This window comes from Oncorhynchus mykiss, chromosome 11, assembly GCF_013265735.2.
Source record: "Oncorhynchus mykiss isolate Arlee chromosome 11, USDA_OmykA_1.1, whole genome shotgun sequence".
In the NCBI taxonomy this organism is placed as follows: domain Eukaryota; kingdom Metazoa; phylum Chordata; class Actinopteri; order Salmoniformes; family Salmonidae; genus Oncorhynchus; species Oncorhynchus mykiss.
Genome location: NC_048575.1, coordinates 1408942 through 1433546, shown reverse-complemented (window position 1 = coordinate 1433546; position 24605 = coordinate 1408942). Strand labels below are relative to the sequence as shown.

The following is a 24605-nucleotide window of genomic DNA, read 5'->3' as shown; positions in this document are numbered from 1 at the left end:
TTTATTTAAATTGACTGATTTCCTCATATGAACTGTAAATCTTACATGTTGCGTTTATATTTTTGTTCAGTATAGTATCAATATACATTAACATTGATAGACCTACAGAAATTATAGATTTAGTGTCGATATACATTATCATTGATAGGCCTATAGTAATTATTTATCTAGCATAGATGTACATTATCATTGATAGGCCTATAGTAATTATTTATCTAGCATAGATATACGTTATCATTGATAGGTCTATAATAATTATTGATTTAGTATAAATACATTATCATTGATAGGTCTATAGTAATTATTGATTTAGTATTAATATACATTATCATTGATAGGTCTATAGTAATTATTGATTTAGTATTAATATACATTATCATTGATAGGTCTATAGTAATTATTGATTTAGTATTAATATACACTCCCCGATCAAGAGTTTTAGAACACCGACTCAATTCCAGGGTTTTTCTCTATTTTCTACAGTGTAGAATAATAGTGAAGACATCAAAACTATGAAATAACACATATGGAATCATGTAGTAACCAAAAAAGTTTTAAACAAGTCAAAATATATTATATATTTGAGATTCTTCAAATAGCCACCCTTTGCCTTGATGACAGCTTTGCACTCTTGGCATTCTCTCAACCAGCTTCATCAAATCAATCAAATTTATAAAGCCCTTCGTACACTGATATCACAAAGTGCTATACAGAAACCCAGCCTAAAACCCCAAACAGCAAGCAATGCAGGTGTAGAAGCACGGTGGCTAGGAAAAACTCCCTAGAAAGGCCAGAACCTAGAAAGAAACCTAGAAAGGAACCAGGCTATGTGGGGTGGCCAGTCCTCTTCTGGCTGTGCCGGGTGGAGATTATAACAGAACATGGCCAAGATGTTCAAGTGTTCATAGATGACCAGCAGGGTCAAATAATAATAATAATCACAGTGGTTGTCGAGGGTGCAACAGGTCAGCACCTCAGGAGTAAAGAGAGAAAGAAATAGATAATTAGAGATAGCATACTTAAATTCACACAGGACCACGGATAAGACAGGAGAAGTACTCCAGATATAACAAACTGACCCTTGCCCCCCGACACAAACTACTGCAGCATAAATACTGGAGGCTGAGACAGGAGGGGTCGGGAGACACTGTAGCCCCATCCGATGATACCCCCGGACAGGGCCAAACAGGCAGGATATAACCCCACCCACTGCCAAAGCACAGCCCCACACCACTAGATGGATATCTTCAACCACCAACTTACCATCCTGAGACAAGGCCAAGTATAGCCCACAAAGATCTCCCCCATGGCATTACCCAAGGGGGGGCGCTAACCCGGACAGGAAGATCACGTCAGTGACTCAACCCACTCAGGTGACGCACCCCTCCCAGGGACGGCATGAAAGAGCACCAGTAAGCTAGTGACTCAGCCACTGTAATAGGGTTAGAGGCAGAGAATCCCAGTGTAGAGAGGGGAACCGGGCGGGGTAGTATTCACCTAGAACGCATTTCAATTAACAGGTGTGCCTTCTTAAAAGCTCATTTGTGGAATTGAATGTGTTTGAGCCAATCAGTTGTGTTGTGACAAGGTAGGGGGGTATACAGACGATAGCCCTATTTGGTAAAAGACAAAGTCCATATTATGGCAAGAACAGCTCAAATAAGCAAAGAGTAATGACAGTCATTCATTACTTTAAGACATGAAGGTCAGTCAATCTGGAAAATTTAAAGAACTTTGAAAGTTTCTTCAAGTGCAGTCGCAAAGACCATCAAGCACTATGATGAAACTGGCTCTCATGAGGACTGCCACAGGAATGGAAGACCCAGAGTTACCTCTGCTGCATAGGAAAAGTTCATTAGTTACCAGCCTCAGAAATTGCAGACCAAATAAATACTAGAGTTCAAGTAACATACACATCTCAACATCAACTGTTCAGAGGAGACTGAAATCAGGCCTTCATGGTTGAATTGCTGCAAAGAAACCACTAATAAAGGACACCAATAAGAAGAGACTTCCTTGGGCCAAGAAACACGAGCAATGGACATTAGACCGGTGGAAATTTGTCCTTTGGTCTGATGAGTCCACATTGGAGATGTTTGGTTCCAACCGCTGTCTTTGTGAGACACAGAGTAGGTGAATGGATGATCTCTGCATGTGTGGTTGCCACCGTGAAGCATGGAGGAGGTGGTGTTATGGTGTGGGGGTGCTTTGCTGGTGACACGATCTGTGATTTATTTTGAATTCAAGGCACACTTAACCAGCATGGCTACCAAAGCATTCTGCAGCAATACGCCATCCCATCTGGTTTGGGCTTAGTGGGACTATCATTTGTTTTCAACAGGACAATGACCCATCACACCTCCAGGCTATGTAGGGGCTATTTGACCAAGAAGGAGAGTGATGGAGTGCTGCATCAGATGACCTGGCCTCCACAATCACCCATCCTCAACCCAATTGAGATGGTTTGGGATGAGTTAGACAGCAGAGTGAAGGAAAAGCAGCCAACAAGTGCCCAGCATATGTGGGAACTCCTTCAAGAAACTGTTGGAAAAGCATTCCTCATGATGCTGGTTGAGAGAATGCCAGGTGTGTGCAAAGCTGTCATCAAGTCAAAGGTTGGCTACTTTGAAGAATCTCAAATATAAAAATGTAACAGTTTTTTGGTTACTACAAGATTCCATATGTTATCATAGCTTCTATTATTCTAATGTAAAAATAAAGAAAAACCCTTGAATGAGGTGTGTGAACTTTTGACGTGTGTGTATATATATATATATATATATATATATATATATATATATCTCCACGTTTGATAAAATGAAGCTTTTCTCTGTACCTTTTACACCTGCTGTGCACATGACGAATAAACTTTGATTTTATTTGGATGAAATGTTTATCAATAAACCCCTGTGTTAAGGGTGACATTTCTTGGGAATCAGTGGCGTGCACTGTTGGCAGCTCTCCATACGAGGGAGCTATAGCTAGCTATAAACATAGTGTTAGTTAACGCTTAGCTAGCGTACAGGCAGCTAACTCTGACGGCAAGAAACATTATCAAAATCCCAAAACTCCTTCTTGGTCAAATAGCCCTTACACAGTCTGGAGGTGTTGGGTCATTGTCCTGTTGAAAAACAAATGATAGTGGGACTAAGCCCAAACCAGATGGGATGGCGTATCGCTGCAGAATGCTTTGGTAGCCATGCTGGTTAAGTGTGCCTTGAATTCTAAATAAATCAGACAGTGTCACCAGCAAAGCACCATTACACCACCATGCTTCACGGTGGGAACCACACATGCAGGGATCATCCGTTCACTTACTCTGCGTCTCACAAAGACATGGCGGTTGGAAGCAAAATTCAAAAATTTGGACTCATCAGACCAAAAGGACAGATTTCCACTGGTCTAATGTCCATCACAGACAAAATGAGAAAAAAAATGCAGAAAATCACATTGTAGGATTTTTAATGAATTTATTAGCAAATTATGGTGGAAAATAAGTATTTGGTCAACTACAAACAAGCAAGATTTCTGGCTCTCACAGACCTGTAACTTCTTCGTTAAGAGGCTCCTCTGTCCTCCACTCGTTACCTGTATTAATGGCCTGTTTGAACTTGTTATCAGTATTAAAGACACCTGTCCACAACCTCAAACAGTCACACCCCAAATGCACTTATTTATGAAGCCGATGACTGAGGTGGTGTATTCCTCAATGTCATTGGATGAATCACGAAACATGTTCCAGTCTGTGCTAGCAAAACAGTCCTGTAGTGTAGCATCCGCGTCATCGGACCTCTTCCGTATTGAGCGAGTCACTGGTACTTCCTGCTTTAGTTTTTGCTTGTAAGCAGGAATCAGGTGGATATAATTATGGTCAGATTTGCCAAATGGAGGGCAGGGGAGAGCTTTGTATGCATCTCTGTGTGTGAAGTAAAGGTGGTCTAGGATATTTTTTAACAAAAATTTGGTAAAACTAATTTAAGTTGGCCTGCATTGAAGTCCCCGGCCACTAGGAGCACCGCTTCTGGGTGAGCATTTTCTTCTTTGCTTATGGCCTTATAGAGTTGGTTGAGAGCAGTCTTAGTGCCAGCTTCACTTTCTGGTGGTAAATAGATGGCTACAAATAATACAGATGAGAACTCTCTTGGTAGATATGATAAGCTGTAGACCACACTAAGGTACTATACCTCAGGCAAGAAATACCTTGAGACTTCTTTAATATTAATATTAGACATCGCGCACGAGCTGTTATTGACAAAAATATACACACCCCCACCCATCATCTTACCAGAGGTAGCGTCTCTGTTCTGCCGGTGCATGGAAAATCCCGCCAGCTCTATATTGTCCGTTTCACCGACAAGTGGCTGAACGAAGAAACATAAGATGTTGCAGTTTTTAATGTCCCGTTGGTAGGATAACCGTAATATTAGGTCATTTATTTCCCTAACGATTGCACATTAGCAAGAAGAATGGAAGGCATTTGGAGTATATTCGCTCGCCTCCGGATTCTCAGAAGGATCCCTGATCTGCGTCCCTTTTCCCAGCGTGTTTTCTTCACCCAAAAAGGCGTGGATCTGTGCCTGTTCCTGTTAGAGCAGGATATCCTTCTCATCGGACTTGGTAAAATAAAAAGTTTCTTCCAGTCCGTGGTGAGTAATCGCTGTTCTGATGTCCAGAAGTTCTATTCGGTCATAAGAGACGGAAGCAGCAAAATAAAATTGCACATTTGGTTGGGAGAATGTAAAACATCAGCTATGGTCTCGGCGCCATCTTTCATCTCTGCAGCAGAGGTTACTCTGGGTCTTCCTTTCCTGTGGCGATCCTCATGAGAGACCGTTAACTCTAATGAACTTATCCTCTGCAGCAGAGGTTACTCTGGGTCTTCCTTTCCTGTGGCGATCCTCATGAGAGACCGTTAACTCTAATGAACTTATCCTCTGCAGCAGAGGTTACTCTGGGTATTCCTTTCCTGTGGCGATCCTCATGAGAGCCTGTTTCATCATAGAACTTGATTTTTGCGACTGAACAATTTTCCAGAGTGACTGACCTTCATGTCTTCAAATCTTTCTAGGGCAGGCGTTCCGCTAGCGGAACCCCTCGACAACATTCCACTCAAAAGGCAGCGCGCGAAATTCAAAAATATTTTTTTTGAAATATGTAACTTTCACACATTATCTTTCATTTGCTGTATTGGACTTGTTAAACTTCTTGTTAATCTACCCATCGTGTCCGATTTCAAAAAGGCTTTACAGCGAAAGCACAACATATGATTATGTTAGGTCAGAGCCTAGTCACAAGTCATAGGCAAGTCAAAAAAACACAGCCATTTTTCAGCCAAAGATAGGAGTCACAAAAAGCAGAAATATAGATTAAATTAATTACTAACCTTTGTTGATCTTTATCAGATGACACTCATAGGACATCATGTTACACAATACATGTATGTTTTGTTCAATAATATGCATATTTTTATCAAAAAATCTCAGTTTACATTGGCGCATTACGTGCAGTAATGTTTTGTTTCCAAAACATCCGGTGAGTTTTCAGAAATACTCATAATAAACATTGATAAAAGATACAAGTGTTATTCACAGAATTAAAGATAGACTTCTCCTTAATGCAACCGCGGTGTCAGATTTTTAAAAAAACTTTACGGAAAAAGCATAATCTGAGAACGGAGCCCAATCCAGCCAAAGAAATATCCACCATGTTGGAGTCAACAGAAGTTAGAAATAACATTATAAATATTCACTTACCTTTGATGATCTTCATCAGAAGGCACTCCCAGGAATCCCAGTTTGATAATAAATGACTGATTTGTTCCATAAAGTCCATAATTTATGTCCAAATAGCCACTTGTTGTTAGCGTGTTCAGCCCAGTAATCCATCTTCATGAGGAGCGAGCACTTCGTCCAGACAAAAACTTGAAAAGTTCCGTTACAGGTCGTAGAAACATGTCAAGCGATGTATGGAATCAATCTTTAGGCTGTTTTTAACATAAATCATCAATAAGGTTCCAACCTGGAGAATTTCATTGTCTGAAGAAAAGCACTGGAATGAGAGCCAACTCTGTCGGCGTGCGCGTCACAAGCCTGAGACACTCTGCCTGACCCATGACTCATTCAGCTCCCATTCCCCCCTCCTTTATAGCAGAAGTCTGGAACAAGTTTCTAAAGACGGTTGACATCTAGTGGAAGCCATAGGAAGTGCAACTTGACCCCATCCACACAGTGTATTCGGTAGGCCAAGCTTTGAAAAACTACAAACCTCAGATTTCCCACTTCCTGGTTGGATTTTTCTCAGGTTTTCACCTGCCATATGAGTTCTGTTATACTCACAGACATCATTCAAACAGTTTTAGAAACTTCAGAGTGTTTTATATCCAATAATAATAATAATATGCATATATTAGCATCTGGGACAGAGTAGGAAGCAGTTCACTCTGGGCACGCTATTCATCCAAAAGTGAAAATGCTGCCCCCTATCCCAAAAAGGATAAAGTAATGATGGACTGTCGTTTCTCTTTGGTTATTTGAGCTGTTCTTGCCATAATATGGACATGGTATTTTACCAAATACGGCTATCTTCTGTATACCGCCCCTACCTTGTCACAACACCACTGATTTGCTGAAAAGCTTTGAGGAAAGAAATTCCACAAATTAACTTTTAACAAGGCATATCTGTTAATTGAAATGCATTCCAGGTGACTATCTCAAGAAGCTGGTTGCGAGAATGCCAAGTGTGTGCAAAGTTGTCATCAAGGCAAAGGGTGGCTACTTTCAAGAATCTCAAATATAAAATAGATTTTGATTTGTTTAACACTTTCTGGTTACTACATGATTCTATGTGTTACTTCATAGTTTTAATGTCTTCACTATTATTCTACATTGTAGAAAATAGTACAATTAAGAAAAACCCTGGAATGAGTAGGTGTGTCCAAACTTTTGACTGGTACTATCTATATATACAGTATATATCAAATCCCGCAACACACCTGGAACCTCGTTGTGGGTTTGGGAACCACTGGGCTACCTGGCTGACTGACAGGCTGGCTGACTGACAGGCTGGCTGACTGACAGGCTGGCTGACTGACTGACAGGCTGGCTGGCTGACTGACCTAGGCAGACATCTTGTATTGAGCTGGGGGAGGTGGAGTGGTACAGGTTGACATTGTGTTACTGAGCTGAGGACAGTCTCTTACCTTCTCATTTTGCAAAAGACCACACTCTATAAATAAAAGAATATGTTGAACATTTTAGGCAAGAAGATTGGAGCTTGAAATAAAGAAAATAGATTAGCGTCTCCATGCTGAATCACAAAGCTCACTACTAGATACGTTGACTAGATGGAAGGCAATACAACAAAGAGTTAACAGCACAACTTAAAACTGGCAGCTCACCACCAGTTACCTATCTGTCTGTCCATGCAACTACAGGCATGCAGTCGTAGTCTCTAAGATAGAGGTGCACAGCAGCATATTATGTTTTAGATATGAATTCAAAGGGAGATTACGGTATTATATCCGATTAATAGATCCTACTCCTTACCTTCAAAGTAGCCTCCATATATGGATTCCCCTCCTCTTCCATTGCCTGCAAGAAGATTAAACAGTCAGTTTCCAACATGGCACAGAACAGTAAGAATGTATGGAAATCACTAGGGCATCAGATAGATAGACATTTATAAACTACCGTTCAAAAGTTTGGGGTCACTTAGAAATGTCCTGTATGTATATTACACAATATATTGTGTACGTTTACCCTATGAAGATGTAATATATTGTGCACGTTTACCCTATGAGGATGTAATATATTGTGTAGGTTTACCCTATGAAGATGTAATATATTGTGTAGGTTTACCCTATGAAGATGTAATATATTGTGTACGTTTACCCTATGAGGATGTAATATATTGTGTAGGTTTACCCTATGAGGATGTAATATATTGTGTAGGTTTACCCTATGAAGATGTAATATATTGTGCAGGTTTACCCTCTGTGAAGTCTCCTCCCTGTATCATGAAGTTCTTTACAACTCTGTGAAATGTGGAGCCTTTAAAACACAGCTTTTTCCCTGTGCTTTTCCCAGTTCCTCTCTCACCTGTAAAAACACAGTTACAGAATTAACTAAATGAATGTGCTTGAAGTTGTAATAGTCGTATGTACAGGATACACATGGTATACAACATCCAACCAAATGCTTACTGCTGGTTCCTTCTCCACAATAAGACAAAATAAAATATATTTATAGGAACATAAAGTAAATGGCTCAGTAGAATAGAATAAATGTTTAAGCATAATACAGGAAGTCAATTTATACTCCAATATTTTATACTTCCAACACGTCTCATGTCCTTTTGGGGAAAGGAGGATTGGGGGGCAAGTTTAAATTGTGCAGTATTTAGCAATCATAATAAGAGTCTGGTAGCAGCAGTTGAGATGTGTGTGTGTGTGTAGCATGTGTGTGTAGCGTGTGTGTGTGTGTGTGTGTGTGTGTGGATGAAGGTTATTATTTTAAACTAAAACAAAAACAATTACTTTTTCTGTAAACTGAAATAAAACAAACCTGTTACTAAAAGTATTATTTTAAATCCCTCCCCTTATTATCTTAAAAACCCCAACTATTATCGTAGACCCCAGAACGAACTAAAATAAAAACCATCATGAATTACATTGTGTTAGTTTTTTCTCTCTCCATTTTGGGCAAAATCAACTAAAAACATTTAAATGATGTTTAAGTTTTTCTACTTTGAAGAATCTAAAATATATTTTAGACGTTGCAAACATCAAGCAACGGTAGAGTGCCATGTCAGACTGTGCAGTTGGGCACCAGACAGCTATAACACGTTGGTCATGTTCCTCTGCTCAGACGTTGCCAACTGGATCTTACATCTGGATAGGTATCAGCTAACCACAACATATGCTATAGCAGTCTGGTGCCCGATTGCACAGTCGATGACAATGCATGCAACCATTGGTTGATGCATGCCATGTCTGAGTAGGGGAACACAACCATGATGCGGTTAGCTGATACGTAAAATACCTATCCAGGTTTTGTAAGCTCTGGCAGGAGTCAGCAACTTCTGAGCAGAGGAACGCAATACTTAGCTCTCACACTATCTTCACATGTTAATAAAAAATGAAAATGTGAAATGTCTTCAGTCAATAAGTATTCAACCCCTTTGCTATGGCAAGCCTAAATAAGTTCAGGAGTAAACATTTGCTTAACAAGTCACATAATAATTTGCATGGACTCACTGTGTGCAATAACAGTATTTAACATGATTTTTGAATGGACTAACACATATCTCTTTACCCCACACACAATTATCTGTACGGTCCCTCAGTCGAGCAGTGAATTTCAAACACAGATTCAACAACAAAGACCAAGGTTTTCCAATGCCTCGCAAAGAAGGGCCCTGGTAGAATGGTAAAAAAAAGAAAAAGACATTGAATCCATCTTTCAGTATGGTGAAGTTATTAATTACACACCACCCGAAGTATCAATACACCCAGTCACTACAAAGATACAGGCGTCCTTCCTACCTCAGTTGCCGCTCAGGGATTTCACAATAAGGTCAATGGTGACTTTAAAACCGTTAAAGGAGTTTAATGGCTGTGATGGGAGAAAACTGAAGCCTGGTCAACAACATTGTAATTTCTCCACAATTCTAACCAATACATGTGATTAGCAAATGTTATAGCGGGTGTAGCGAAATGCTGCAGTCGACAAAGTTGTTCTGGCTCTGAGTTATATAATGAGCAAACATTGTGTCAAATGGACAATGTGCCAATCCTCTCCAACCTGGCAGGGTATAATTTGATATGACATCTTTTCTTAATTTATAGACTAATCAACGCTGATCAGGCCTGCTCCTGGCCGATATGCAGCCCTAGCTGAGAAAAAAATAAAAAATCCCTGCAAAGTAGAATAGTAGCCTAGTGTCGGGCCACAATGCATCTTATGAATGCCCATGTGGTAGCCACCGTTTGTAAAACAGGCAATTTACCTTTAATCCCAGTCATTTGGTGACATTAAATTGTGTTAATGCAGATCATTTTACGTAAACGTGGCTTTGCAGATTTCACACTTACGAAATAAACCAAAACTTGTTTCTCACACTACCAAATCAAATTGTATTGGTCACATACACGTGATTAGCAGATGTTATTGCAGGTGTAGTGAAATGTTTGTGTTTCTAGCTCCAACAGTGCAGTAATATCTAACCAGTGATATCTAACAAATTACACAATATATACCCAACACACACAAATCTAAGTAGGAATGAAGACAATATACATATGGACGAGCGATGTCAGAGCAGAACGGACTAAAATACCGTAGAATAGTAAAGAATACAGTATATACACGAGATGAGTAATGCAATATATGAAAATATCTTTAAGTGACGAAGAATATAGATGACAGTATCTACATATGAGATGAGTAATGCAAGATATGTAAACATCTTTAAGTGACGAAGAATATAGATGACAGTATCTACATATGAGATGAGTAATGCAAGATATGTAACATTAGTTATTATTGTTTTAGTTTACAATGGAGCCCCTAGTTCCACTCTTTATACCCCTGTTACCTCCTTTGTCCCACCCCCCACACATGCGGTGACCTCACCCATTACAACCAGCATGTCCAGAGATACAACCTCTCTCATCATCACCCAGTGCCTGGGCTTACCTCCGCTGTACCCGCACCCCACCATACCCCTGTTTGCGCATTATGCCCTGAATATATTCTACCATGCCCAGAAACCTGCTCCTCTTATTCTCTGTCCCCAACGCCCTAGGCGACCAGTTTTGATAGCCTTCAGCCGCACCCTCATACTACTCCTTCTCTGTTCCGCGGGTGATGTGGAGGTAAACCCAGGCCCTGCATGTCCCCAGGCACCCTCATTTGTTGACTTCTGTGATCGAAAAAGCCTTGGTTTCATGCATGTCAACATCAGAAGCCTCCTCCCTAAGTTTGTCTTACTCACTGCTCTAGCACACTCTGCTAACCCTGATGTCCTTGCCGTGTCTGAATCCTGGCTCAGGAAGGCCACCAAAAATTCTGAGATTTCCATACCCAACTATAACATCTTCCGTCAAGATAGAACTGCCAAAGGAGGAGGAGTTGCAGTCTACTGCAGAGATAGCCTGCAAAGTAATGTCATACTTTCCAGGTCCATACCCAAACAGTTCGAACTACTAATTTTGAAAATTACTCTCTCCAGAAATAAGTCTCTCACTGTTGCCGCCTGCTACCGACCCCCCTCAGCTCCCAGCTGTGCCCTGGACACCATTTGTGAATTGATCGCCCCCCATCTAGCTTCAGAGTTTGTTCTGTTAGGTGACCTAAACTGGGATATGCTTAACACCCCGGCAGTCCTACAATCTAAGCTAGATGCCCTCAATCTCACTCAAATCATCAAGGAACCCACCAGGCACAACCCTAACTCTGTAAACAAGGGCACCCTCATTGACGTCATCCTGACCAACTGGCCCTCCAAATACACCTCCGCTGTCTTCAACCAGGATCTCAGCGATCACTGCCTCATTGCCTGTATCCGCTATGGAGCCGCAGTCAAACGACCACCCCTCATCACTGTCAAACGCTCCCTAAAACACTTCTGTGAGCAGGCCTTTCTAATCGACCTGGCCCGGGTATCCTGGAAGGACATTGACCTCATCCCGTCAGTTGAGGATGCCTGGTCTTTCTTTAAAAGTAACTTCCTCACCATTTTAGATAAGCATGCTCCGTTCAAAAAATGCAGAACTAAGAACAGATATAGCCCCTGGTTCACTCCAGACCTGACTGCCCTCGACCAGCACAAAAACATCCTGTGGCGGACTGCACTAACATCGAACAGTCCCCGCGATATGCAACTGTTCAGGGAAGTCAGGAACAAATACACACAGTCAGTCAGGAAAGCTAAAGCCAACTTCTTCAGGCAGAAGTTTGCATCTTGTAGCTCCAACTCCAAAAAGTTCTGGGACACTGTGAAGTCCATGGAGAACAAGAGCACCTCCTCCCAGCTGCCCACTGCACTGAGGCTAGGTAACACGGTCACCACCGATAAATCCATGATTATCGAAAACTTCAACAAGCATTTCTCAACGGCTGGCCATGCCTTCCGCCTGGCTACTCCAACCTCGTCCAACAGCTCCCCCCCCCCCCCGCAGCTACTCGCCCAAGCCTCTCCAGGTTCTCCTTTACCCAAATCCAGATAGCAGATGTTCTGAAAGAGCTGCAAAACCTGGACCCGTACAAATCAGCTGGGCTTGACAATCTGGACCCTCTATTGCTTATTCCTGAAACTATCCGCCGCCATTGTCGCAACCCCTATTACCAGCCTGTTCAACCTCTCTTTCATATCGTCTGAGATCCCCAAGGATTGGAAAGCTGCCGCAGTCATCCCCCTCTTCAAAGGGGGCGACACCCTGGACCCAAACTGTTACAGACCAATATCCATCCTGCCCTGCCTATCTAAGGTCTTCGAAAGCCAAGTCAACAAACAGATCACTGACCATCTTGAATCCCACCGTACCTTCTCCGCTGTGCAATCTGGTTTCCGAGCCGGTCACGGGTGTACCTCAGCCACGCTCAAGGTACTAAACGATATCATAACCGCCATCGATAAAAGACAGTACTGTGCAGCCGTCTTCATAGACCTTGCCAAGGCTTTCGACTCTGTCAATCACCGTATTCTTATCGGCAGACTCAGTAGCCTCGGTTTTTCGGATGACTGCCTTGCCTGGTTCACCAATTACTTTGCAGACAGAGTTCAGTGTGTCAAATCGGAGGGCATGCTGTCCGGTCCTCTGGCAGTCTCTATGGGGGTGCCACAGGGTTCAATTCTCGGGCCGACTCTTTTCTCTGTATATATCAATGATGTTTCTCATGCTGCGGGCGATTCCCTGATCCACCTCTACGCAGACGACACCATTCTATATACTTCCGGCCCGTCCTTGGACTCTGTGCTATCTAACCTCCAAACGAGCTTCAATGCCATACAGCACTCCTTCCGTGGCCTCCAACTGCTCTTAAACGCTAGTAAAACCAAATGCATGCTTTTCAACCGTTCGCTGCCTGCACCCGCACGCCTGACCAGCATCACCACCCTGGATGGTTCCGACCTTGAATATGTGGACATCTATAAGTACCTAGGTGTCTGGCTAGACTCTAAACTCTCCTTCCAGACCCATATCAAACATCTCCAATCGAAAATCAAATCAAGAGTCGGCTTTCTATTCCGCAACAAAGCCTCCTTCACTCACGCCGCCAAACTTACCCTAGTAAAACTGACTATCCTACCGATCCTCGACTTCGGCGATGTCATCTACAAAATTGCTTCCAACACTCTACTCAGCAAACTGGATGCAGTTTATCACAGTGCCATCCGTTTTGTCACTAAAGCACCTTATACCACCCACCACTGCGACTTGTATGCTCTAGTCGGCTGGCCCTCGCTACATATTCGTCGCCAGACCCACTGGCTCCAGGTCATCTACAAGTCCATGCTAGGTAAAGCTCCGCCTTATCTCAGTTCACTGGTTACGATGGCAACACCCATCCGTAGCACGCGCTCCAGCAGGTGTATCTCACTGATCATCCCTAAAGCCAACACCTCATTTGGCCGCCTTTCGTTCCAGTTCTCTGCTGCCTGTGATTGGAACGAATTGCAAAAATCGCTGAAGTTGGAGACTTTTATCTCCCTCACCAACTTCAAACATCTGCTATCTGAGCAGCTAACCGATCGCTGCAGCTGTACATAGTCTATTGGTAAATAGCCCACCCATTTTCACCTACCTCATCCCCATACTGTTTTTATTTATTTATTTTTATTTTTCTGCTCTTTTGCACACCAATCTCTACCTGTACGTAACCATCTGATCATTTATCACTCCAGTGTTAATCTGCATAATTGTAATTATTTGCCTACCTTCTCATGCCTTTTGCACACAATGTATATATAGACTCCCCTTTTTTCTACTGTGTTATTGACTTGTTAATTGTTTACTCCATGTGTAACTCTGTGTTGTCTGTTCACACTGCTATGCCTTATCTTGGCCAGGTCGCAGTTGCAAATGAGAACTTGTTCTCAACTAGCCTACCTGGTTAAATAAAGGTGAAATAAAATAAAAATAAAAATTAAAGTGACTAGTGTTCCATTCCTGAAAGTGGCCAGTGATTTCTAGTCTATGCCTATAGGCAGCAGCCTCTAAATGTGCTAGTGATGGCTGTTTAACAGTCTGATGGCCTTGAGATAGAAGCTGGGTTTCAGTCTCTCGGTCCCAGCTTTGATGCACCTGTACTGACCTCGCCTTCTGGATGATAGCGGGGGGAACAGGCCGTAGCTCGAGTGGTTGATGTCCTTGATGATCTCCTTGGCCTTCCTGTGACATTGGGTGCTGTAGGTGTCCTGGAGGGCGGGCAGTTTGCCCCTGGTAATGCTTTGGGCAGACCGCACCACCCTCTGGAGTGCCTTGTGGTGGCGGACGGTGAAATTGCCGTACCAAGTGGTGATATAGCCCAATAGGATGCGCTCAATGGTACATCTGTAAAAGTTTGTGAGGGTCTTAGGAGACAAGCCAAATTTCTTCAGCGCTGTTGCGCCTCTTGTTCACCACACTGTGTGAGGGTGGTCAATTCCAGTTTGTCAGTGATGTGTACACCAAGCAACTTGAAGCTTTCCACCTTCTCCACTGCGGTCCAGTCAATGTAGATAGGGGGGTGCACCCTCTGCTGCTTCCTGAAGTCAACGATTATGTCCTTTGTTTTGTTAATGTTGAGTGAGGTTGTTTTCCAGGCGCCACACTACCAGAGCCCTCACCTCCTCCCTGTAGGCTGTTTCGTCATCATTGGTAATCAAGCCTACTACTGTTGTGTCTTCTGCAAACTTGATGATTGAGCTGGAGGCGCGCTTGGCCACGCAGTCATGGGTGAACAGGAAGTACCCGAGGGGGCTGAGCACGCACCCTTGTGGGGCCCCAGTGTTGAGGATTAGCGGAGTGGAGCTGATGTTTCCTGCCTTCACCACCTGGGAACGCCCGTCAGGATGTCCAGGGCCCAGTTGCACAGGGTGGGGTTCAGACCCAGGGCTTCGAGCTTAATGATGAGCTTGGAGGGTACTATGGTGTTAAATGCTGAGCTGTGGTCAATAAACAGCATTCTTGTACTGACGTTGCTTCAAAAGGCAATTTGGAACTCGGTTGTGACTGTTGCAATCAAGGGCAGTCAGTTTTTACGCACTACGCGCTTCATCACTCAGCGGTCCGAGCTTGTGTGGCCTACCACTTCGCAGCTGAGCTGTTGTTGCTCGTAGACGCTTTCACTTCACAATAACAGCACTTTAAGTTGACCGGAGCAACTCTAGCAGGGCAGATATTTAAACTGACTTGTTGGAAAGGTGACATCCTATGACGGTGCCACGTTGAAAGTCACTGAGCTCTTCAGTAAGGCCATTCTACTGCTAATGTTTGTCTATGGAGATTGAATTGCTGTATGCTCAATTGTATACACCTGTCAGCAACGGGTGTGGCTGAAATCGCAGAATCCACTCATTTTGAAGGGGTGTCCACATACTAGCATAGCTTGTCTACAGTTTTGTTTGTGTATCGAGTCAGTCAGATGTTTCTATAGGCAGTCATTTCTGTAGGCCTAATGGGAGATTGGATACGCAGCACGTGTGTAAAGGGAGCGGTCGGATTGAGACGTGACATTTACTCCTGAGGTGCTGACTTGCTGCACCCTCGACAACTACTGTGATTATCATTATTTGACCATGCTGGTCATTTATGAACATCTTGGCCATGTTCTGTTATAATCTCCACCCGGCACAGCCAGAAGAGGACTGGCCACCCCTCATAGCCTGGTTCCTGTCTAGGTTTCTTCTTAGGTTTTGGCCTTTCTAGGGAGTTTTTCCTAGCCACCGTGCTTCTACACCTGCATTGCTTGATGATTGGGGGTTTAGGCTGAGATATCAGCTGATGTACGAAGGGCTATATAAAAAAATATATATAAAAAAAGAGAATGTAGGGAGAAGAACTGTGACCACTGGCTAGGTCACTTTTTTGTTGGAGTCTCTAATGCACATAACACATGGAAGGAACACTCAAATCTACAAGAATTACCAGTTGTCTTCGAGAGAAGAGAGATGGATTGGGATGTGAGGGGGTGTCGATCCCCCTTCCTAAATATCACTCATATTTAGGAAGGGGGAATGGCAAATACAATGTAAGTAATTTAATTTATGTACCCCTAATTGCACCGAATACATCTGTTTATCCTACAGCTATTGTAAACAGTAATCATGAGCCTATAAACCAAAGTTACACTGTTAGCACAGAGGCGGTGTGCAATAGTAGGAAGACCACATTATGCAGCTCACCCTGCACTATCAGCTTCACTTATGTGTAGAAGGTAGTTGTTAGGTTAGACTACTCGTTGGTTATTACTGCATGGTCGGAACTAGAAGCACAAGCATTTCGCTACACTCGCATTAACATCTGCTAACCATGTGTATGTGACCATTAACATCTGCTAACCATGTGTATGTGGCAAATAAAATTTGAATACCATGAGTAAGTCTTCCTCTGATATGCTTCCCAGTAAAGCAATAAAAACAATCAAGCAACCCAGAAAAGTGCTAACAAAATAGCCCATATTAACATATGTAGCCTAAGAAACAAGGTCCATGAAGTCAGATGACATTCCTATTCTGACTATCTCTGAAACTCACTTAGATAATACCTTGATGATACAGTGGTAGCAATACATGGTTATAACAGAAAATACAAATGCCAACGGGGGCGGTGTTGCTGTCTATATTCAGAACCACATTCCTGTAAAGCTTAGAGACGATCTAACGTTAAATACTGTTGAAGTAATATGGCTGCAGGTTCATCTGCCTCACCTAAAGCCCATTCTGGTGGGAAGCTGCTATAGACAGTCAGTATCTGGATAATGTTAAATACTGTTGAAGTAATATGGCTACAGGTTCATCTGCCTCACCTAAAGCCCATTCTGGTGGGAAGCTGTTATAGACCACCAAGTGCTAACAGTCAGTATCTGGATAATGTGTGAGAAATGCTTGATAATGTATGTGATATCAACAGAGAAGTATATTTTCTGGGTGATTTAAATATTGACTGATAATCATCAAGCTGCCCACTCAGGGAAAAACTTTGAGCTGTAACCAGTGCCTCCAACCTGGAACATGTTGTCAGTCAACCAACCAGGGTAGTTACAAACAGCACAGGAATTAAATCAACATGTATTGGTCAAATATTTACTAATGTTGCAGATATTTGCTACAAAGCAGTATCCAAATACATAGGATGTAGTGATCACAATATAAATAGCCATATCTAGGAAAACCAAAGTTCCAAAGGCTGGGCCTGATATAGTGTATCAGAGGACAGGCTGGGCCTGATATAGTGTATCAGAGGACAGGCTGGGCCTGATATAGTGAATCAGAGGTCATACAATACGTTTTGTAGTGATTCATATGTTGATGATGTAAAGAATATTTGCTGGTCTGTGGTGTGTAATGAGGAGCAACCAGACGCTGCTGGTCTGTGGTGTGTAATGAGGAGCAACCAGACGCTGCACTTGACACATTTATGAAATTCCTTATTCCAGTTACTAATAAGCATGCAGCCAATAAGAAAATGAATGTAAAAACTGTTAAATCCCGTTGGATTGATGAGGAATTGAAAAATTGTATGGTTGCGAAGGATGAGGCAAAAGGTATGGCAATTAAGTCTGGCAGCTCAACTGATTAGCAAACGTACTGCAAATTAAGAAATCACGTGACTAAACGAATTAAAAGGAAACACTATGAAACAAAGATAAATTATGTAAAGAATTATAATAAAAAGCTTTGGGGCACCTCAATTGAAATTTTGGGGAAAAAAGCTAACTCGGCTCCTTCATTCATTGAATCAGATGGCAAGATAAGCAAACTTAGGGATGACATGCCAGCAACAAACACTGACACTATACATCCAAGTATATCAGACCAAATTATGAAAGACACGAATTGTACTTTTGAATTCCGTAAAGTCAGTGTGGAAGAGGTGAAAATTGTATTGTCTATCAACAGTGACAAGCCACCGGGGTCTGACAACCTGGATGGAAAATTACGGAGGATAATAGCAGACGATATTGCCACATCTTCAATTTAATCCGACTATGGAGCGTGTGCCCTCAGGCCTGGAGGGAAGCTAGTCATTCCGCTACCCAAGAATAGTAAGCCCCCTTTTTACTGGCTCAAATAGCTGACCAATCAGCCTGTTACCAAACTTCTAGAAAAAATTGTGTTTGACCAGATGATGATATTTCACAGTAAACAAATTGACAACAGAATTTCAGCATGCTTATAAGGAAGGACACTCAACAAGCACAGCACTTACACAAATGACTGATGATTGGCTGAGAGAAATTGATGATAAAATTATTGTGGGTGCGGTCTTGCTAGACTTCCGTGCAGTTTTTGTCTGCTGCTGGAAAAACTTGTGTGTTATGGCTTTTCCCCCCTGCTATAATGTGGATAAAGAGGTACTTTTCTAACAGAACACAGAGTGTTCTTTAACGGCAGCCTCACTAATATAATCCACTTAGTATCAGGAATTCCCCAGGGTAGGTGTTTAGGCCCCTTGCTTTCTCAATTTTTACTAACGACATGCCACTGACTGTGTCTATGTATGCAGATGACTCAACAATATCCACGTCAGCTACTACAGCGACTGACATGACTGCAACACTCAACAAAGAGCTGCAGTTAGTTTCAGAGTGGGTGGCAAGGAATAAGTTAGTCATAAATATTTCTAAAACTAAATGCATTGTATTTGGAACAAAACACTCACTAAACCCTAAACCTCAACTAAATCTTGTAATAAATAATGTGGAAATTGAGCAAGTTGAGATGACTAAACTGCTTGGAGTAACCCTAGATTGCAAACTCATGGTCAAAACATATTGATGCAGTAGTAGCTAGGATGGGGAGAAGTCTGTCCATAATAAAGCGCTACTCTGCCTTCTTAACAACACTATCAACAAGGCAGGTCCTACAGGCCCTAGTGTCTATCTTCTTAACAACACTATCAACAAGGCAGGTCCTACAGGCCCTAGTTTTGCTGCACCTGGACTACTACTGTTCAGTCGTGTGGTCAGGTGACAAAAAAAGGACTTAGGAAAATTAAAATTGGCTCAGAACAGGGCAGCACGGCTGGCTCAGAACAGGGCAGCACGGCTGGCTCAGAACAGGGCAGCACGGCTGGCTCAGAACAGGGCAGCACGGCTGGCTCAGAACAGGGCAGCACGGCTGGCTCAGAACAAGGCAGCACGGCTGGCTCAAAACAGGGCAGCACGGCTGGCTCAAAACAGGGCAGCACGGCTGGCTCAGAACAGGGCAGCACGGCTGGCTCAGAACAGGGCAGCACGGCCGGCTCAGAACAGGGCAGCACGGCTGGCTCAGAACAGGGCAGCACGGCTGGCCCTTGGATGTACAGAGAGCTAATATTAATAATATGCATGTCAATCTATCCTGGTTCAAAGTGGAGGAGAGATGGACTTCATCACTACTTGTATTTGTGAGAAGTATTGACATGTTGAATGCACTGAGCTGTCCGTCTAAACTACTGGCACACAGCTCAGATACCCATGCATGCCCCACAAGACATTCCACAAGAGGTATCTTCACAGTCCAAGTCCAGAACAGAATATGGGAGGCACTCAGTACTACATAGAGCCATTACTACATGGATCTCTATTCCACATCAGGTAACTGGTTCAAGCAGTAAAATTAGATTAAAAAAAACAGATAAAAAAAAAAAACACCATATGGAACAGCGGGGACTGTGAAGCAACACAAACATTGGCAGACCCATACATACACATGGATTTAGTACTGTAGATGTGTGGTAGTGGTGGAGTAGTGGCCTGGGGGCACAGTGTGTTGTGAGATCTGTGAATGTATTGTATTGTTTTAAAAATGGTATAAACTGCCTTAATGTTGCTGGACCCCAGGAAGAGCAGCTGCTGCCTTGGCAGGAACTAATGGGGATTCATAATAAATACAACACAAATACACAGGCAAAGACAGACCGACATGGAGACAACCGAGACCGGCTACATCACCCTCGCCCCCTTCCTCCCCTATCACCTCCTCCCACACGTCCCTGTCAGCATGCTTTGTCTCTCTGGAAGCCTGTCCCGGTGTCTCTTATTGGGATTTAAAGGAAACCGAAACCCCTGTAAACACCACTTGAACTGGAGAGAAATGTGTGAGCGTCGGGAAACTGTCCAAAAGTACAACCCTCCCTTTATCTATGAGCAGAGGAGAAGGGGGTCTAATTTCCCATCCTAACACCTCCCACAGCTTGCCAGAGAGACAGAGACCCACTGTGCTTCAAAATCCTGTCTCCAGCCACCAGGCAACCTGTTATTATCTGAACAGTCATCAGGTTTATGAAACTCTCTTATGTGGTTTAACTTGCTCATTAACACCATCTGAAGGCAGTCAGAAACCAGCCTATAGTACACTTACAACCACTCCAACAGTCCAAAATGTATCGCATACTGAGGGCGGGAGGTAGCCTAGTGGTTAGAGCATTGAACCATTAACAGAAAAGTCACAAATATGTCTGTGCCCTTGAGCAAGGCACTTAACTCTAATTTGCTCCAGGGGAGCCGTACTTTTATGGCTGACCCTATAAAACAACACATTTCCGGAGTATGTGTAAAAAAACAAACATTACAAATATATATTATTTTACATTTAACACACAGTGCAAGGATTCAGAACCCTTGACTTTTTACACATTTTGTTAAAAAAAAATTATTTCACCTTTATTTAACCAGGTAGGCTAGTTGAGAACAAGTTATCATTTACAACTGCGACCTGGCCAATATAAAGCATAGCAGTGTGAACAGACAACACAGAGTTACACATGGGGTAAACAATTAACAAGTCAATAACACAGTAGAAAAAAAAAAAAAAAGTCTATATACATTGTGTGCAAAAGGCATGAGGAGGTAGGCGAATAATTACAATTTTGCAGATTAACACTGGAGTGATAAATGATCAGATGAACATGTGCAGGTAGAGATATTGGTGTGCAAAAGAGCAGAAAAGTAAATAAATATAAACAGTATGGGGATGAGGTAAGTAAATTGGGTGGGCTATTTACCGATTAGACTATGTACAGCTGCAGCAATCAGTTAGCTGCTCAGATAGCAGATGTTTGAAGTTGGTGAGGGAGATAAAAAGTCTCCAACTTCAGCGATTTTTGCAATTAGTTTCTGTCACAGGCAGCAGAGAACTGGAACGAAAGGCGGCCAAATGAGGTGTTGGCTTTAGGGATGATCAGTGAGATACACCTGCTAGAGCGCGTGCTACGGGTGGGTGTTGCCATCGTGACCAGTGAACTGAGATAAGGCGGAGCTTTACCTAGCATGGACTTGTAGATGACCTGTAGCCAGTGGGTCTGGCAACGAATATGTAGCGAGGGCCAGCCGACTAGAGCATACAGGTCGCAGTGGTGGGTGGTATAAGGTGCTTTAGTAACAAAACGGATGGCACTGTGATAAACTGCATCCAGTTTGCTGAGTAGAGTATTGGAAGCTATTTTGTAGATGACATCGCCGAAGTCGAGGATCGGTAGGATAGTCAGTTTTACTAGGGTAAGTTTGGCGGCGTGAGTGAAGGAGGCTTTGTTGCGGAATACAAAGCCGACTCTAGATTTGATTTTAGATTGGAGATGTTTGATATGAGTCTGGAAGGAGAGTTTACAGTCTAGCCAGACACCTAGGTACTTATAGATGTCCACATATTCTAGGTCGGAACCATCCAGGGTGGTGATGCTAGTCGGGCGTGCAAGTGCAGGCAGCAAACGGTTGGTTTTACTAGCGTTTAAGAGCAGTTGGAGGCCACGGAAGAAGTGTTGTATGGCGTTGAAGCTCGTTTGGAGGTTAGATAGCAGTGTCCAAGGAAGGGCCGGAAGTATACAGAATGGTGTCGTCTGCGTAGAGGTGGATCAGATAATCGCCCGCAGCAAAAGCAACATCATTGATATATACAGAGAAAAGAGTCGGCCCGAGAATTGAACCCTGTGGCACCCCCATAGAGACTGCCAGAGGACCGGACAACATGCCCTCCAATTTGACACACTGAACTCTGTCTGCAAAGTAGTTGGTGAACCAGGCAAGGCAGTCATTAGAAAAACCGAGGCTACTGTGTCTGCCGATAAGAATATGGTGATTGACAAGAGTCGAAAGCCTTGGCCAGGTCGATGAAGACGGCTGCACAGTACTGTCTTTTATCGATGGCGGTTATGATATCGTTTAGTACCTTGAGCGTGGCTGAGGTGCCCCCGGGACCGGCTCGGAAACCAGATTGCACAGCGAAGAAGGTACGGTGGGATTCGAGATGGTCAGTGACCTGTTTGTTGACTTGGCTTTCGAAGACCTTAGATAGGCAGGGCAGGATGGATATACGTCTGTAACAGTTTGGGTCCAGGGTGTCTCCCCCTTTGAAGAGGGGGATGACTGCGGCAGCTTTCCAATCCTTGGGGATCTCAGACGATATGAAAGAGAGGTTGAACAGGCTGGTAATAGGGGTTGCGACAATGGCGGCAGATAGTTTCAGAAATAGAGGGTCCAGATTGTAAAGCCCAGCTGATTTGTACTGGTCCAGGTTTTGCAGCTCTTTCAGAACATCTGCTATCTGGATTTAGGTAAAGGAGAACCTGGAGAGGCTTGGGCGAGTAGCTGCGGGGGGGGGGGGGGGGGGGGGGGGCTGTTGGCCGAGGTTGGAGTAGCCAGGAGGAAGGCATGGCATTATTCTAGAATGCATTAAAAACAATGTTCCTCATCAATCCACACACAATAGCTTAATGATAAAAGTGAAAACAGGTTTTTAGAAATGTTTGCAAATATATCATTTCAAAAGGTATTCAGACCCTTTGCTATGAGACTCAAAATTGAGCTCAGGTGCATCCTGTTTCCATTGATCATCCTTGAGATATTTCTACAACTTGGAGTCCACCTGTGATAAATTAATAAATTCAATTGATTGGACATGATTTGGAAAGGCACACACCTGCATATATAATGTGTTATTAATATTGCTGCACAGCTATTTTCAGGTCTCTCCAGAGATGCTCGATCAGGTTGAAGTCCGGACTCTAGCTGGAAAAGTATTGGTGGTTCCAAACTTCTTCCATTTAAGATTTATGGAGGCCACTGTGTTCTTGGGGGTCTTCAATGCTGCAGATATTTTTGGTACCCTTCACCAGATCTGTGCCTCGACACAATCCTGTCTCGGAGCTCTACAGACGATTCATTCAAACATAATGGCTTGGTTTATGCTCTGACATGCATGGTCAACTGTGGGACCTTAAAGACAGGTGTGCCTTTCTAAATAATGTCCAATCAATTGAATTTACCACAGGTCGACTCCAATCAAGTTGTAGAATCGCACATAAGTTTGAAAAAATAGACATTATTTTTTTGGCCATATCGCCCAGCTCTAAGCCAGACTTAATCGCCCAACATCAATGCCGACCTCACTAATGCTCGTGGTTGAATGGAAGCAAGTCCCCACAGTAATGTTCCAACATCTAGTGGAAAGCCTTTCCAGAAGAGTGGAGGTTGTTTTAGCAGCAAAGGGGGGACCAACTCCATATTAATGCCTGTGTTTTTGGAATGAGGCAAGCAGGTGTCCACATACTTAGTGTACATTCCTTGCCAAATCCCGACAGCTTCATCACAAATTCAAAATGGATGATTAAAATAGGGAAATATGTTTCCGGGTTCAGCATGTGAATGGAGAAGAAGCTGAGGAGCAGAAGACCTGTAACGTTGCAAACGTGAATGGTAATGATGCCGACTCCAGTCCAACCGTTAGAGTCTCATGCGGTCACACGCCCCACTGATCTTCAGAACCTCCATACGGTTCTTGTCTTGGAAACTACAGCTACTAGCCACTCAGCTCCAAACTGCCATCGATGCTGCTCTGGCTCCCTTCTCCACCGTCCTGGATGGTGTCCGAGCCGCTGCGGATGAACAAGGCCTGCCGAATTGATGGCTTTGAATATGACCTGTGTGACAACAGCAACCGCACAGTAGCCCTTGAGAAAACAGTCACCCGTCTGAGCTCCGAAAACCAAAAGCTGATTGACAAGACCGATGACCTGGAATCCCAATCTCGCCATTTTGTTGGTATACCAGAGAAACGTGAAGGGGGGACTAGGTTAAGTTCATGTCAGAATTCTTTGTGGAGGTGCTGGGTCTGGCCATCATTCCATCACCCGCGAAGCTGGATAGAGCCCACCGCATTGGCCCCTCCCCAGCGGGCGGAGACCACAACTCCAAGCGTAGAGTGTTTATCGTCCGTTTTCACTGTGACAAGGAGCGCATCCTCCAGAGAGCAGAGACCAACTTCTGCGGACGCAAGGTGTTCATCTTTCCTGACCTTAGCTTGAGTGTCGCCAAGAAAATACCTACATTTCTCGATGCGAAACACAACCTTCATGAGAAAAAAAAGAGGTGAAATTCTCACTCTGCTCGTCTCCACATTGAACATGCCGGGGGGAAGCTACGGTT

The 24605-nt window shown here is 43.3% G+C and overlaps 1 protein-coding gene across 4 annotated transcripts in view; it reads right to left on the bottom strand.

Moving 5' to 3' along the window:
- nktr (natural killer cell triggering receptor) overlaps positions 1-24605 on the bottom strand; it is a 90256-nt gene that overhangs the window by 46082 nt on the left and 19569 nt on the right. For 3 of the 4 annotated variants that reach the window (XM_036934654.1, XM_036934656.1, XM_036934655.1), the window contains exons 4-5: positions 7989-8096; positions 7545-7589 (exon numbers count right to left, since the gene is read on the bottom strand). In XM_036934654.1, coding sequence (XP_036790549.1) covers positions 7545-7589; positions 7989-8096 — 153 coding nt within the window. Of the gene's footprint in view, positions 1-7198; positions 7225-7544; positions 7590-7988; positions 8097-24605 lie in introns of those variants that run through there. The other variant, XM_036934657.1, reaches the window with a different exon arrangement.